The sequence below is a fragment of the Olea europaea genome, chromosome 11, assembly GCF_002742605.1.
Source record: "Olea europaea var. sylvestris chromosome 11, O_europaea_v1, whole genome shotgun sequence".
NCBI classification, from domain to species: domain Eukaryota; kingdom Viridiplantae; phylum Streptophyta; class Magnoliopsida; order Lamiales; family Oleaceae; genus Olea; species Olea europaea.
In genome coordinates, this window is record NC_036247.1 from 22849429 (window position 1) to 22864661 (window position 15233).

Genomic DNA, 15233 nt, shown 5'->3' on the forward strand with positions numbered 1-15233 from the left:
TCTTGTCGCAAATCTCTCTGTAAGAAACTATATACAAAATTGCTAGTGAAAATACAATCAAAACGTGATTCTGGGTTGGCAACATGGAATTAGGGTTCTGAAAAATTGAAATTAGAAAAAACTTCGTTGATTTTTTTGTTTTTTTTAAAAAAAATTAACGGGTTTCAATTCCAAGGGCCGAATTTCATCTTGCCAAATCCGCTAAAAAATGAAAACCCTTTTCAAAAAAAAAATAAAATAAAATAAAATAAAATATATATATAATTTGATCTTATTTTTCTCTTTGTATTTCAAATTTTCTGTAGTGGAGTTTGCTTTTACTCCTTATATTTTATCCAATATCGTGGAATAACTGCAGAGTAGATTTTTCATTTTTTGTCAATTCACGTATTTCTTTTCCCATTTGGTTTATCCTTCCACTTTTCTGTTTGTGTTCGTGTTTTTATCTTGGGTTTTTAGAGCCAAATTTTTAGGTTTTCGGATTGGAAAAGTTGAATTTGTGAAGAGGGAAGAAGGTGGCTGGTGCTTCTTGTTTCCAGAAGAAGAGATCTTTTCTGCAGAGAATCAGGTGATAATTCTTTCAGTTTACAAATATTTTTTATTTTATATGGTATGGTGTTTCTTGATTGACTTTTAGAACTGGGCTAATCTCCCTTTATTGAGAATTTTTATATGATGGACATGAATTTGATCAGTGAATCATAGAACAAGAATTCAGAATGTAGATTCTATTATAATTTGTTCATTGTTCATATAGTTCTCGTTCTTCTGATGATTTGTGGTGTGGGGTGAAAGGTGGGGTGGACCTATATGTCAGTATGATCACAGAGCATATGTTTTCTTGACCATTGGATTAGGTAACAATTATTGATTGAAAGAGAGAATTGTCAAATGAAATCCTAGGATCTCTTGCCAATAGTCACAATTCAAGAAGAATATATTTATTAAATATTTTCATTGCATTGAAACCTTCTGCTTTTGAATCAAATTAAACTGCTTTATACAAGTTTAATATTTTTGTTATTTCCTCCTTTTCGTTCCTCAGACGTATGTCGAGTTGTTCGTATTTCAAAATCGAACACATAATGGCTGAGGTTGACATTTCTGCTTTAAAAGACTTACTTTGTGCTCAACAACAGCTTCTCCAGAAGCTTTACAATGAGTTGGATGCAGAAAGAGAAGCCTCCTCGACTGCAGCCAGTGAAGCCTTATCTGTGATATTGCGTTTGCAAGGAGAAAAGGCTGCAGTAAAAATGGAAGCCGAGCAATATAAAAGATTGGCAGAGGAGAAAATGTCTCACGCAGAAGAATCTTTAGCAATATTTGAAGATGTTGTATATCAGAAAGAAATGGAGGTGGCTGATTTAGATTATGAACTTCGAGCCTGTAAATTTAAATTATTAAACATGGGTTGTATTGATCCCTGTGTTGGTGAGATTAAGTTTCCCGAAAATCTAAAGCTAAGAAATGAAACTCTGGCTGGAGACACGATTCTTCAGAGCGTTGGAAGGAGAAATTCCGTGCCTCTCTCTCTCAAATACTCTCACCCAAAAAATGGTATTGTTGATAGAGACGGTTCTAAGTATTCTATTCCTAAGATTGTCGAGGAAAACAGAGAACAGGAATTAAATGGCCAGGCCTCGTATAATGAAAGAAAGACCGATAATTCCACAATCGGTAATATTAACTCTTACTGGGAACAGATCAGAAAATTAGACGAGCAAGTGAAAGAAATAGCTGGAGTTAACTTTGGAAACTTCCGAAATGAGACACGCTCTCCTTCGCCACTTTCTTCACAGTTAAGCTCTGGCGATCCATATGATCCTGCTAACTTACGGCCCAAGACACGATCTCCTTCACCACAGTTAAGCACTAGCAATCTATTTGACCTGGAAAGAGTAGCCATTGTCAATGAAGTTAGTCAAACTAAATCTCCTGGGAATTCATCGGAAATTGGTTCAAGTATGGGTTCTCCTCGTTCCTTGAATGTCCATGACGTTTTTGAAGTCCCCCCAGTTTATCAGAATCATAAAACTTGTGAATTGCAGACTACAGATGAAAAAAAGATAGCTTGTCAAGGTAACGAGAGTCTTGATAAAGCATATTCTATTCACCCAGAAGCTGTTAAATTGTGTGATAAAGATGAACCTGATTGGCTGGAGAAACTGCTACAATCCATTCACCACAAAAATAATCTTTCTACTATTGACTGCCGTTTAGCTGTTGATCGGGCCACAACCAGCATTTCCGAATTGAATCAACGGAATGGTGCATCAGAGATTCTTGATGCTGAGAGACGAGCTGCAGGACAAGAATCAACTAATAGAATGGAAGAACTGAAATTGTTGAATGAGATCAAAGAGCAAATACATTCGTTACATTCTGAGATTAGGAATTGGAAAATGAAGAAGTCTACTCGGAAAGAGGAGGAGCTCTCCTTAGTTCCCCTCATGGAGGTACTCTTAATTACCATTTTTAATCTCCAATTTTTATGTAGTTCATATTATGGTATATGCTTCCTTTTATTTGTGAGAAGTGTTGCATATCTCCTTTTTATTATTTTACTTCTACTTGCCTTACTTGTTCAGTAATGCATTGATATTGAATACAGGACATGCTTCACTTTTGGCTCTGATCAAGCAGTTCAAATTTTGACAACCACCCCTTCTTACAACCAAAAGTCTCCTACATGTAATGGAATTGACGCTGCTTGCTGTATATACAGTAGATAATCTACCTTACCAGCATCTGATTTGTGTAAGAAAAAGTTTTTTCATTTACGATGATTGTCATGTAGTTGATTACAACTCGATTTTTGTCCCTAATGAAAAGTGTGATTACATGTATAGATTTCTAGGTTTTGATGCCTTATAAATAGGTGGACAGGAGTGTTTTCTCATCGAGTCATGTTTCAGCCTTTGTTCAAACAAAAGAAAAGTAAAGAGAAATATGTTGTAACAGTGTGCATAATCCAAATTTGTATTCTGCATAACAAATCTTTAATGTTATTGTGAACACTGTCAGTTAGCACGAGTCTACTTTCTTTTTCTTCTTATGTGTATTTGAAATATCACTGTTGCTTGGTTCGCTCCTTTATCTGTATCTTTAGTTATTGAAAAGCTTTGGCTCATAACATTATCAATTGTCAAGTTTCACTGGTTTGAGCTTTGCCTCCGTCACCAAGTTAACTTCTGTAAGACTTAGAATTCAAGTTACAATTAGATCCACATTCTTATTTGAATCCCTAAAGCAAAGAACTTCAGAGGAGATGTCGAAAAAGCCAGCATTTGACAAAACTTAGAGAAGTTTTTCGCTTAGCCCAAAAGAAATAATACTTTTGAAGAATAAGTAATAACGTACTTTTAAGTAACTTCACTTTTTTAGGCTTAGCCGAACGTGCTTTAAGTTTTATTTTGGTTTTTGGAGAACAACTGTCTACAGGTGGATTGCCAGAATAAAATGTTATACAATTGACTTTGTTTCTATAGAGAAGCTTCTGGTTTAATAATTAGTCAATTGCTTAAGAATTTAGTTACAAGTTTGACCAGCTTATAAAAGCTTTGTCAAACAGGGGCTCAGTTTTACCTATAAAAAAAGGGGGCGCCCTTTAGTTTCCCAAATCATTGCTTAACTTGTTATGTTTGCTTCTCAATAGAATGATCATTGTTAGAGTTAAGTTGCATTAAACTTGTTTCATAAGGATTAGAACTGAATAGACTGTCTTTTTAATACTTGCTTTGTCAGAATTGGATTGTGACTTGAACTCTAATGAGCATTTTGATTGGAAATACTGTTAGGAGTATTGAAGTTGGTAGTAGACTTGAAGATGTCTTGAATGAGTTCAATGTGAATTTGACTCTTATTTTATATCAAATTCTTTATTATTGGTTTTACCTATTGTATTTGGACTTCACTTTATATTAAACTCTTCATGTATTAGTTCTCCTATTATGTTAGGAATCTCTAGTTATAAATATGTGGTGTACAACAAATATTGGAATTGACCAATTGTCCAATTAGTTATCGGTTCAAAGAAATCTTCTGTAGCTCCTTACTATTGATTATAGTGAAGTTCTGCCCGTGGTTTTTTTGGATTTGGGTTTTCAGGTGTGTGTGTGTGTGTGTGTATATATATATTTATTATTATTTTTTTTTGTGATCAATTATTTTCATATTCCCATAGTTTCTAGTCTTTAATTTTTTGGTCCAATTCTCAACAAAGTGGTGTAAGAGTTGTTTCGCTTTTAACAAAGTGATTTCAGATCTAGTTCAAATTATAACAAGTGGCATCAAAGACAAGGTGTTGGCTGTTCTTGGGAGGGCCAGCTTGGTTATTAAAATGAGGTTTGAACAATGTTGATTGTTTCAGGGATGATAAGTATAATTTGAGATTTTGCTTTTGGATTACAATACCAGATTTTGTTATGACAAACTTTTGATTGGATGCTGGAGAGGAAAAAACATAAGGATTTGTGATCTTGTTGTTCGTGGGGATAATTAGAGCAAATTTGTTGACTTAGATGGAGTTAGTCGTGAACTTGATGATCATGTTGCTTGTGATGATTCGAGCAGGTTTGACAAGTCAAGTCAAGTGAAGTTGGAAGTGTTCGTAGTGATTCAAATAGGTTTGATGACTCGGCTGGAGCTGGTAATGAATGAGATGATTCAAGCGCAAGGTAATTCTGCTGGTAAGTAGGGCTTGGATTTAGTTTACAATTGCTTAGTATGCCCGATGGAGGCATGGTGGAAGAGTTGAAGTAATTTGTTTGGAGTGTTCTACTTAAAGAATTATTTTTGGAGTTTGTTGAAAAGTTAAGTTTTATTCCTTATAATGAAATTTCCGTTAAGGTGGAGTTTGTTAGAATTGGATTGTGACTCAAATTCTGCCCTTGTTTGAGCCCCATTTTTCAACCAAAATACATTTTTCAACAGTGATTTGACATCATTTTAACCACACACTCTTCAATAAAATAATATTATACGCAACTAAAAAATTTTTCCTTATTTTTTAACCACACATTTCCCATCAATACACTATTCAAAAATTCATTTTCTTCACAAAAATGGGGCTCAAACAAGGGCTCGAATGAGTATTTTGATTAGAAATTCTTTTGGAGAGGTTTTGGGAGTTAGTAGTAGACTTGAAGATGTCTTGAAGGGGTTCAAGGTGAATTTGACTTCTATTTCATCTCAAGTTCTTAATTACTGGTTTTATCCATTGTATTGGGATTTCACCTTATATTAAACTCTTCATGTGTTAATTCTCCTAGTATGTTTGGATTCTTTGGTTATAAATATGTGGTATACAATACATATTGGAATTGATTAATTATCCAATTAGTTATTGGTCCAAAGAGATCCTTTGTAATTCCTTACAATTGGTTATAGTGGATTCTCTGTTTCTGCCCATGGTTTTCCTGAATTTGGATTTCCATGTAAATATTGTTTTCTTTGTAATCCATTATTTTCATATTGTGCATATTTTCTCGTCTTTAATTATTTGGTTTGGTTTTCAACAAATTGGTACCAGAACTGTTTCGCTTTCAACAAAGCAATTTCAGATTTGATACGAATTATACTCAAGGTGTTGAGAAAGAAAGACGCTATACACAAGGTGTCTTTGCACCTTCACTCTAACAACAAAACTAGTGGTACCATGATATTCTATCACCTTCAAATTATATTTACTCCGGGTCTAAGCTAATTTTCTATTTTCCCTTAGAGTGTGTTTGATTGGCATGGAAAATATTACTTAGAAAAGAAAATGTTTTCCACATTTTGTGGAAAATAAAAACCACCTCTACCTAAGGAAAATATTTTCCTTAAAAACAAGGAAAATTAGACATATTTTCAAAAATTGGAAAATGTTTTCCATGGAAAAAAATAGCAATCAAACACTCCAAGTAGGAATTTGAGTGGAAAATTGATATTTTCCATGGAAAATAAATATAATCAAACACACTCTTAGTTCATTTAATCATCACTGGAAATGTCAGATTTGACTAGTGAAAGTAGAACAGTGTTCTCCAAATGGTTATTCTTCATCGACATCATGGAATCAACTTGTTCTAAATTCTGGTTAAGGTCTATGAATAAAAAGATCCCGTAAACTTGTTAAAAAATGCTTTTTGGAGATTTCTTAGTAAACTTCTGGGATCTTACTAGACAAAGTTCCATGAGAAATCGGTAGTTTCTTGGATTTTGAGATCACTAAGAGATCAAAGAGTGGTAATTTCCTTATGTTGAGTTTGGTGAGACTATCTTAGTCGTATAGAATGCTAGCTATAGATGATTTTGGAGGAAGGAAAATCGATTTACCTTCCTTCATCTTCTCTACCCCTTTAGGGACTACAGAATCACTCCAAAGGTGCCTTTAGTATCCGAGGATCAACTTAAGTGTCTTCGGCATAAAATAGAATATGTCATTCAATGAAAGATTTAAAAGACTCTCTTGTATTACACATTTGTCTCGAAAATGGCATAAAAACCATAATTAAGTGTACACAAGAGGGTGGTGCGAAGGAGTGACCAATCCCCACGAGCACATGGGTTGATGCAGAAATGCTTGGCACTTGTATCGACTAAAATTTAAACGTGTCTATACTAAAACCTTTCGTACTTTCAATATTCTCTCAATTTTCTTCCATCAACATGATATTTTCCTATACTAAAATTAGATGCTGTAGAAATTACTTTAATGTGATTTTTACCATTAAGAAATAATATTTGTCACTTTCGAAATTGACTTCATAAGTTCAAAAGAGTCAATAAGTGGAAAACACAGTCAATTTTTGTTTTATTCGGACTGCAGTCGAGCACCATTATTCCCATCCCTGATTCCACTCCTCTTCCCCACTCATTTCTATTTTGGAAATCAGGGCTGAGTATTATTCTTCTAAGATTAAGTTGTAGATTATTCAATTACCATCGTACTTCACTTAACCAACGGTGCTGGGAAAAGATTGGAAAGGCTAAATATATTTATACCATAGCTTTTAATAACTAGACTACATTTTAATTGCATGAAAGTTTTATAACTCTTGGGAATTTAGCCCCAGAAATGCGCTAAAGTAAAAATGAGACAATAGATCATACAAAAAAGCAGTTAAAACACCAAAGACTGTTCATCCAGTTCAACAAAATCACCTAATCCGGGGCTTTAGAGGTTAGCCCATCACTATACGCAAAATAACCTTATAAGAGACGGTACAATAAAATGAAACCACAATCACACACCAGATTTGGTCATAGATCCAACAAATCACGACCTTAACCCCGTCACTATATGCAAAATAACCTTCCAAAAGACAGTACAATAAAATGAAACCACACTCACACATCAGATTTGGCCATAGACCCAACAAATCACGACCTTAACCCCGTCACTATATGCAAAATAACCTTTCAAAAGACGGTACAATAAAATGAAACCACAGTCAAACACCAAATTTGGTCATAGATCAAAATGGATATTACAAATCATGACCTTAACCAACAACAAAACCAAGAACCCTTCAGCCTAACAAAGTAGACAAAAACTAGGCCAAACTACTGCAGCATGACTGATTATATAGGATTCTTACATATGATTAAGGTTTCATGCGAGATCACAGACTCAAAAGATCGAAGAAAACGAAGAACCCTCCAAAAAATAAAGAGACGTTTTAATACTCAAGAATATGAAAAATCAAGTGAATGAGTCAAAATCATCTTAAGCCCAAGTACTAAAATAATGTAGCCAATAAGTCTCAACTATTGATCAGAATGGAAGGACCAGATTGGTTTTAAACAAGCATAGGTGAGATGCCAATGGCCAATTGGGGGTTGGCATTCGGCCATCCTCATTCAACTGGGCAACATACACCAATGGACCAGATTACCCTTACTAAAGGTGCCATTTGAGAAATACGTTTTTACAATCTTCACCTTGGTTCTAAAATCACTAATTGTCTCTAGTATGCTAAATGACACATAACAGACGTGGCCCTACATCATTGCCTAGGGTACCTGCAACAAAATTAACTTGTATCAATATGGTAAACATATAAACATGATCTGAAATTAAAAAGTCAGTCTATATCAATATGGAGAATAGATAAACATGATCTTACATTGTTAACCGTCAAAATTTTAGTGCACCTATTAGATGGATTATCAGCAGTATAAATCTTTTTTAGATTTACTTCACTAGAGGATATCTTTTCTCTTATGAAGAATACTTCACCTCAATGTGTTTGGACCTCTCATGATAAACGGGGTTCTTACTAAATAATAGAACACTCTGACTATAAGTAAGAACTATAGGGACCTTTTGCAAAAAATTTAACTCGATTATGATTTCTTTCAACCACAAAACTCTTTCATAGACTAGTGATGGCTCTATATTCAGCCTAAGGTAACTATAGGTTGTAATTGAGATTTCCAAGTAATGTAGTTTATTCCTAATGTAAAAAAGAATGTAGTAATAGATTTTCTTGATATTTGTCACTAGCAATTTAAACCTCTTCTCAAATGTCAAACCAATATTTAATGTTCCAGCAATGTCTCTTAGTAACCATTTTAAACCTGCTCAGTGAGGCCTTTCTAGGTTTGACATAAACCTACTTAGGAAACTGATGGCATAAGTCAAATCAGGTCTAGTAGTTATTGTAGAAAACATAATAGAAACTATGACATTAGCATATAGAATGTTCCTTATCTCTCTGACCTCATTATCAATTTTTGGTGAATTGTGGCAGTTGAGAGATTCATATGGGAAATAAGGGGGTATTGTAACAGACTTGGCATCTTTCGTACCAAATTTGGTTATAACCATGTTTACATAGGATTCCTGGGACATTGTTAATTTATTCTCATGCCTGTTTCTATTTATAACAATCCCCAAAATTTTTTTGGCATTACCTAAGTCTTTCATATCATATTTAGATTTCTAGAGGTTCTTAATCTTATTATTTCAGCCATACTAGAACTTGCTAGAAGTATATCATCAATATAAAGGAGAAGATATACTTTACTTCCCGTATTAGCATTATCAAAATATAGGCAACAATCATAATCACTCATTTTGAAACCAATTTTCTGCACATATGTGTCAAATCTTATATATCATTACCTTGGGCTTTGTTTAAGCCTGTACAAAGCTTTTTGTAATTTACATACAAAATCCTATTTTTCCTTCACCTCAAAGCCTTGAGGTTAGCACATACAAATATCATCGTCTAGTTCATCACTTAAGATGGAGTCTTGATGTGTAAGTTTAAATTCTCAATAGAATTGAACAACTATAGCAATAATCATTCTAATGGTTTTGTATTTTATAATAGGGGAGAATATTTCATTATAATTGATTACTTCTCTTTGAGAAAAGCCTTTGGCTGCTAACCTAGCTTTATATTTTAAAGAGTCAGATGAGTTGTTTTCTTCTTTTATTTGTAAATACACTTACACTGTACAATTATCTTATTATTAGGTTTCTTTATCAACTTCCAAGTTTTATTTTTAGTTAGAGACTTCTTATATTCTCTCGTTGTAGCTTTACAATTTGCAGCTTTGGGGCAATTCGTGGCTTCTTCAAATGAAGAAGGTTTTGAATGCTCCAAAGCCTCACCAGAAGTTAATGTAAAGTCGGTTAAATTGTTAATTTCATACCTAGGGTTAGTTTTCACTTGCCCCCTTTCCATATCTCTCACAAGTTGGTAGTCCTGTGTATTGGTTTTAGTAGTAGTATTATTTGGTGTAACTTCACTCTTAGTTTCAGTTTCTTTGTTTGGTATGTTAGCTTCACCTTCGTCAAGCTTACCAACATTTTCTACAATTCCTACTCAAGTTTTGTATTAATAAACCTTGCTAGCTATACTTCACTTCGAGGAATGTTTCTTTATTTAGATTCTTTAAGTTTTTCAATCTTATTCTTTAGATTGGGCATCTTAGATTCATTGAACACGACATTCCTACTATTGATGATTTTTATACCTTTACATTTAAAACCCACAATCCATAATCCTTTACCCATTCAATGTATCCTAGCATAATACACTTGGTTGCCGTAGGATCAAATTTTCCTCTAGTTTGGTGTTCATATGCAGCATATCCTAGGACTCTAATGTGTGACGAATTAGGGGATTTTCCAATCTAAAATTCTTGAGGTATATTAAAATCAATAGAACTCCTTTGTGACCTATTTATAAGGTAAGATGCAGTACAAATAGCCTCAGCCTAGTACACTTTTGCTAATCCTGAACTAATTAATAACATTTGACATTGTTCATAAGTGTTCTATTCATTCCTTCAGCAACCTATTTTGTTGGGGTGTATGTCTAACTATTATATATTTGACTATTCCCTTTTGTTTACAGAAATTTTCAAACTCAAAGTTGCAAAACTCCAAACCATTATTAGTTTTCAATGTTTTTAATTTCTTATCTAGATGGTTTTCAGTCATTTTTAGCCATATTTTGAATTTATGGAAGTTTCAGATTTAGCCTTGGAAAGATAAACCCAAATCTTTCTGGAATAGACGTCAAAATGGAAAGAAAGTATATATTCCCCCTAAAGTTAATATAATGTTTACGTCCCCAAAGGTCGAGTGAACATAGTCTAAAGGCCTATATTAAAGCTCCCCTTATAGGACTTACCTTGTACATAGGTCTCACAGAATTGTAGAGGCTCAATTATATCTTTCCCAAATAACTTTTGATTACTCAGATATTTTAAACCCTTGTTACCAATGTGTCACATTCTGCTATGTTAGAGTTTAGACCTATTTTCAGTTACAGTAAGGGAACTTGTATCTTGTGTGGTTATGATTTTCCCCACAAGATAATGCAACCCATTATTCTTGGTTCTTTTTGAACAAGTGATCCCTTTATCACCTTTAATATATTATTATTAAATTTAAATGTGTACCCTTCATCTTTAAGGATTCCAAATGAAATAAGGTTCATTTTCAAATTAGGGACATGCCTAACATTTTTGATTTTTCTCACAATGTTACCATACATTTTGATGACAATGTCACTAATTTCCTGTACAGTTTGGGAATTTGTATCACCCATGTATACTTTCTTGGGTCAAACTTTCTGTAAAACCAGGATCTGTTAGGACTCATGTGGAATGTGCATCTTGAATCTAAGATCCAGTCATTGTCACTTTTCATCATTGGACACTGTCATGACAAGTAGACTACCCTAATCATGGCTAACAATAGCATTGTTTTGGTTAATATAGCTCCGTTCCTTAAGATTCTTTTTCAATTCAAAATAGTCTCTCTTAAAGTGCCATAGTTTCCCACAATGATAGCAATTTTTATTTCTCCTATCCCTTGATTTAGCTCTTGGGTTGGATTTTGATTTAAATCTTATCTTCTGAAAATTGTTTTCTTTCTTTTTTGTTCTTCCTCTCACAAACATACTCTCTTCTCTTTAGTTAGATTCAATTTTGTTCTTGACTTCTAGTTCTCTAGTTCTTAGAGCATTGGTAAGAATAGTTTGAGTTAGAACATCTCTTGAGAATTTTATAGTATTTCTTATATCCCTATGGGATTCAGGCAATGAGTTAAGTAGTATTACAACAAGGTCCTTATCATTAAATTTCTTGTCATTATGAGCAACACTCTTAATTAAAATGTTGAAATCAATCAAGGTTGCTTCTAGATCTTTCCCAATATCCATTTTGAAACTAAACAATTTATCTAAAAATTAGATTTTATTTGACAGTCTTAGTAAAAACAAGGTGTCAAGAGAAGTCCACTGGGCTCTAAGGGTTTTGGTATCTTCAACATGTCTTTCAATATTGTTAGATAAATGCGGGATAATTGGACTATAAGAAATTTGTTAGGAATTTAACCCCAAAAATGCGCTAAAGTAAAAACAAGATAATAGATCATAAAAGAAAGCAGTAAAAACACCAAAGATTGTTCACCAGCCAGTTCATCAAAATCACCTAATCTAGGGTCTTAGAGGCTAGACCGTCACTATATGCAAAATAACCTTCCAAGCGATAGCAATTAAATGAAACCACAACCAGACACCAGATTTGGTTATAGATCCAAATGGATATAAAAAATCACGACCTTAACCAACAACAAAACCAAGAACCTTTCAACCTGACGGATTACAGGCCAAAAACTAGGATAAACTATTGTAGCACGACTGATTATACAGAATTCTTATAGATGATTAAGATCTCATGCGAGATCATAGACTCAAAAGATCGAAGAAAAAGAAGAAGACTCCAAAAAATAAAGAGACTTCTAAAAACTCAAGAATGTGAAAAATCAAGTGAATTAATCAAAATCATCTTAACCCCAAGTACGAAAATAATTCAGCCAATAAGTCTTAGCCGTTGATTAGAATGGATGGGCCAAATTGGTTTTAAACAAGCATAACTCAGGTGAGACGCTAGGAGCCAATTGGTGTTGACATTTGGCCATTCTTATCTAGTTGGGCAACATACACCAATGGACCAGATTACCATTACTAAAGGTACCATTTGAGAAACTTGTTCTTACATTAAACATTTACGAATTATTACATTTATGTCTCAAACTTTTTTCCTCGTATTCTTATTCTCAAATTAACATAATTTTTTTTTTTTAAATTATAGTTTCTCTCCAAAATTTTCTTTAAGATAGAATAAGAAAACTCATTCCCTCTTGATGAGATAATTTAATCAATGATTATTGAACTTTGTTGTCGATTACTATTTGCTCATTTATCTTTAAAAAATGACTCGTTACACATTGATTTTTGTTATAAATTACTGCTTTCTCATTGAAATTTAAAAGATTACTTATTGTTCATTGAAATGTGAACAAATTTACTCGTTGCTCACTAGACTTTGCTATAGGTAACACTAATGAAAATGATGGGTAATTTTATTCAATTTTGAGTAAGCAACATGTAACCTTTTAAATTTCGGTGAGCAAGTGGTCACATATAACGAAGTTCATGAGCAAAAAAATAGCTTTTTAAATTTTGATGAGCAAGTAATAATTTATAGAAAAAGTTCAATGATCATTGATTAAATTAATGTGTCCATTATAATTTTTAATAAGTAAACCAATTAACAATGCAAAAATGCGATTAAATATTTGACTCTCATTTTAAAGTACGTTAATAATATTTTTGGACGAAAACCATGATTAAGGACAAGATTTTCTGATCAATAAAATGTTAAAAAGTAAGGACGTGATGAAGAAAAGGTTAAGGATATAAGTGTGATAATGAATAAAGGTTAATGACATTTAATGTAATTGTTGGATGAATTTTGTGAATAGTGACGCCGAAATAAGTATAATGATGGTGACAAAGCCGAGGCAAGAGTTGGACTCTTTGTCCTTAAGTCGAATTTGCCCCGCAACGGTGCCTACAGATTTAGGCAATCGACTCCCAAGATACAACGGCTACACTTGTATTTGTAGCACTCCAAAACACAAGTACAACGAACCAAATTTAGGTTTATGTACTCCAAGGATGAAATGAAAGAAAATCAAAATAAATGAAATGATTTTGATTTTGGATAGAAGAGAGGATGAGAGACGTTTTGCATATCAAACTGTGTGGAATAGGACACCCAAAGGGTCCTATTTATAGACCATGAAAGGGTGTGGACGAAATGGTTGAGGCCAAACCATGCACCCTTTCAAAACAATGCACCATTATGAAAATGTGTCTATTCACTGATTTTCGTCCTTTTTCGTAATTTCTCATTCATCCGATATTGGTTTTCGAAATGCCAAATATACCCTTCAATACATGCAGAGAAATCAAAATTCTCTTTCGGGGGCGTTGCCCCCGACCCCCACGACCTGACCGGGCAGGTCGATCCCCGTTTGTGCTCCCCGAAGCGGCGAAGTGGCAAACAATTTTGCCTAAACGGATTGAGTCGAGCTTTTGAGTATTTGGCCGAAATCGATACGAACTTTAATCGATTTTCAATTCTCGATTTATTTAACCAATATCCAACAATTAAAATGGTGTATTTATTAAAAAATAGTGTGCTTGAATATAACCACCCAACTGTATCTATAAAATTTGTGAGTACTGTTTCTTTTGCTTCTCTTTGAACATCTTCATTGGTTTACATGGATTGCCATTTACGTTGTAATTAGAAAGACTTTTAGCCGATATTCAATGAATGGACGATCAAACACAAAATTTACCTCAAAGTTTGCTATCTACGGCCCTTTAATACGTCCTATATATAACACACCGAAAGTCCATTTACTGTCATTCATTTTGAAATTGATACCTTAGTATAAGATGATGAAAGTGAGGTGACCAAATCGATTGCTTTCCATAGTGTTGGAACCCAATGTGCAATTTTCGGAAACTTCGACTTTTGAAAGGGAAAGGCAATTAAATTCTAATTCTTTACTATAGTTAATGGCAAATAAATGCAAATAAATGAAGATTATAAAAAATCAACGTTTCATTAAGGTGTTTATTCAATTGAAACATTTAATGACTTTTTGAAATTTAAAAAGTTTAGTGGTATTCAATATAAACTTTTTGAAACACTCTAATAATTTTGGTGTATTCAATCGAGGTTTTTATAAACTTTTTAAAAAGTTTATAAAAGTTACGGTGTATTCAAATAAAACGTTTTATACGTCTTTATAAGTTTTAGGGTATTTAAATTTTAATAACTTTTAAAGGTACTAACTTTTAAGTAGAAAGCATTCAACTAAAATTCCAAAATTTGTTTCTCATTAACTACAAGATTTGGGAGACATTTACCCAAAAAATAAAATAAAAAATAAAATAAAATAAAATAAAGTTAGTGTGTGTGTGTATATATATATTATATATTTATTTATTTATTTATTTTTCAATATTTCTCTATCCTTTTCCTTGCTGCTAACATTAGAATTATGGTTAAATTTTCTTTTTGCTATTGGTTACATTTGTTTTTATTTTTCGCTCTTATTTTTCTCTCTACTTTCTATGAAAAAATTAAATTAGATTCTTATAACTTTTTTTCTTTTTTCATTTATTTTTTGGAAAATACATTTTTTTAATTAAATTATAAAATTTATATCGAATATTTATACCTAAATTTAAATATATATTGATTTTTTACTTGTTTTAAAAGACATATTATATTAATAATACTACTTATTAAATTTATTATTTTTATTATATATATGTATAATTTTGATTATTACTTATTTAATTGAGATCTTAAATATATATATATATATATATATATATATATATATATATATATAGGGG

General features: G+C 32.7%; 1 protein-coding gene across 1 annotated transcript; it reads left to right on the forward strand.

Moving 5' to 3' along the window:
* Nucleotides 1–260: 260 nt before the first annotated feature.
* LOC111403797 (myosin-binding protein 7-like) lies at nucleotides 261–3049 on the forward strand. Its single transcript, XM_023032417.1, has 3 exons — nucleotides 261–568; nucleotides 1046–2456; nucleotides 2612–3049. The coding sequence occupies exons 2-3, from the start codon at nucleotides 1050–1052 to the stop codon at nucleotides 2633–2635; spliced, it is 1431 nt and encodes a 476-aa protein (XP_022888185.1). The 5' UTR covers nucleotides 261–568; nucleotides 1046–1049; the 3' UTR covers nucleotides 2636–3049.
* The last annotated feature ends 12184 nt before the right edge of the window (nucleotides 3050–15233 follow it).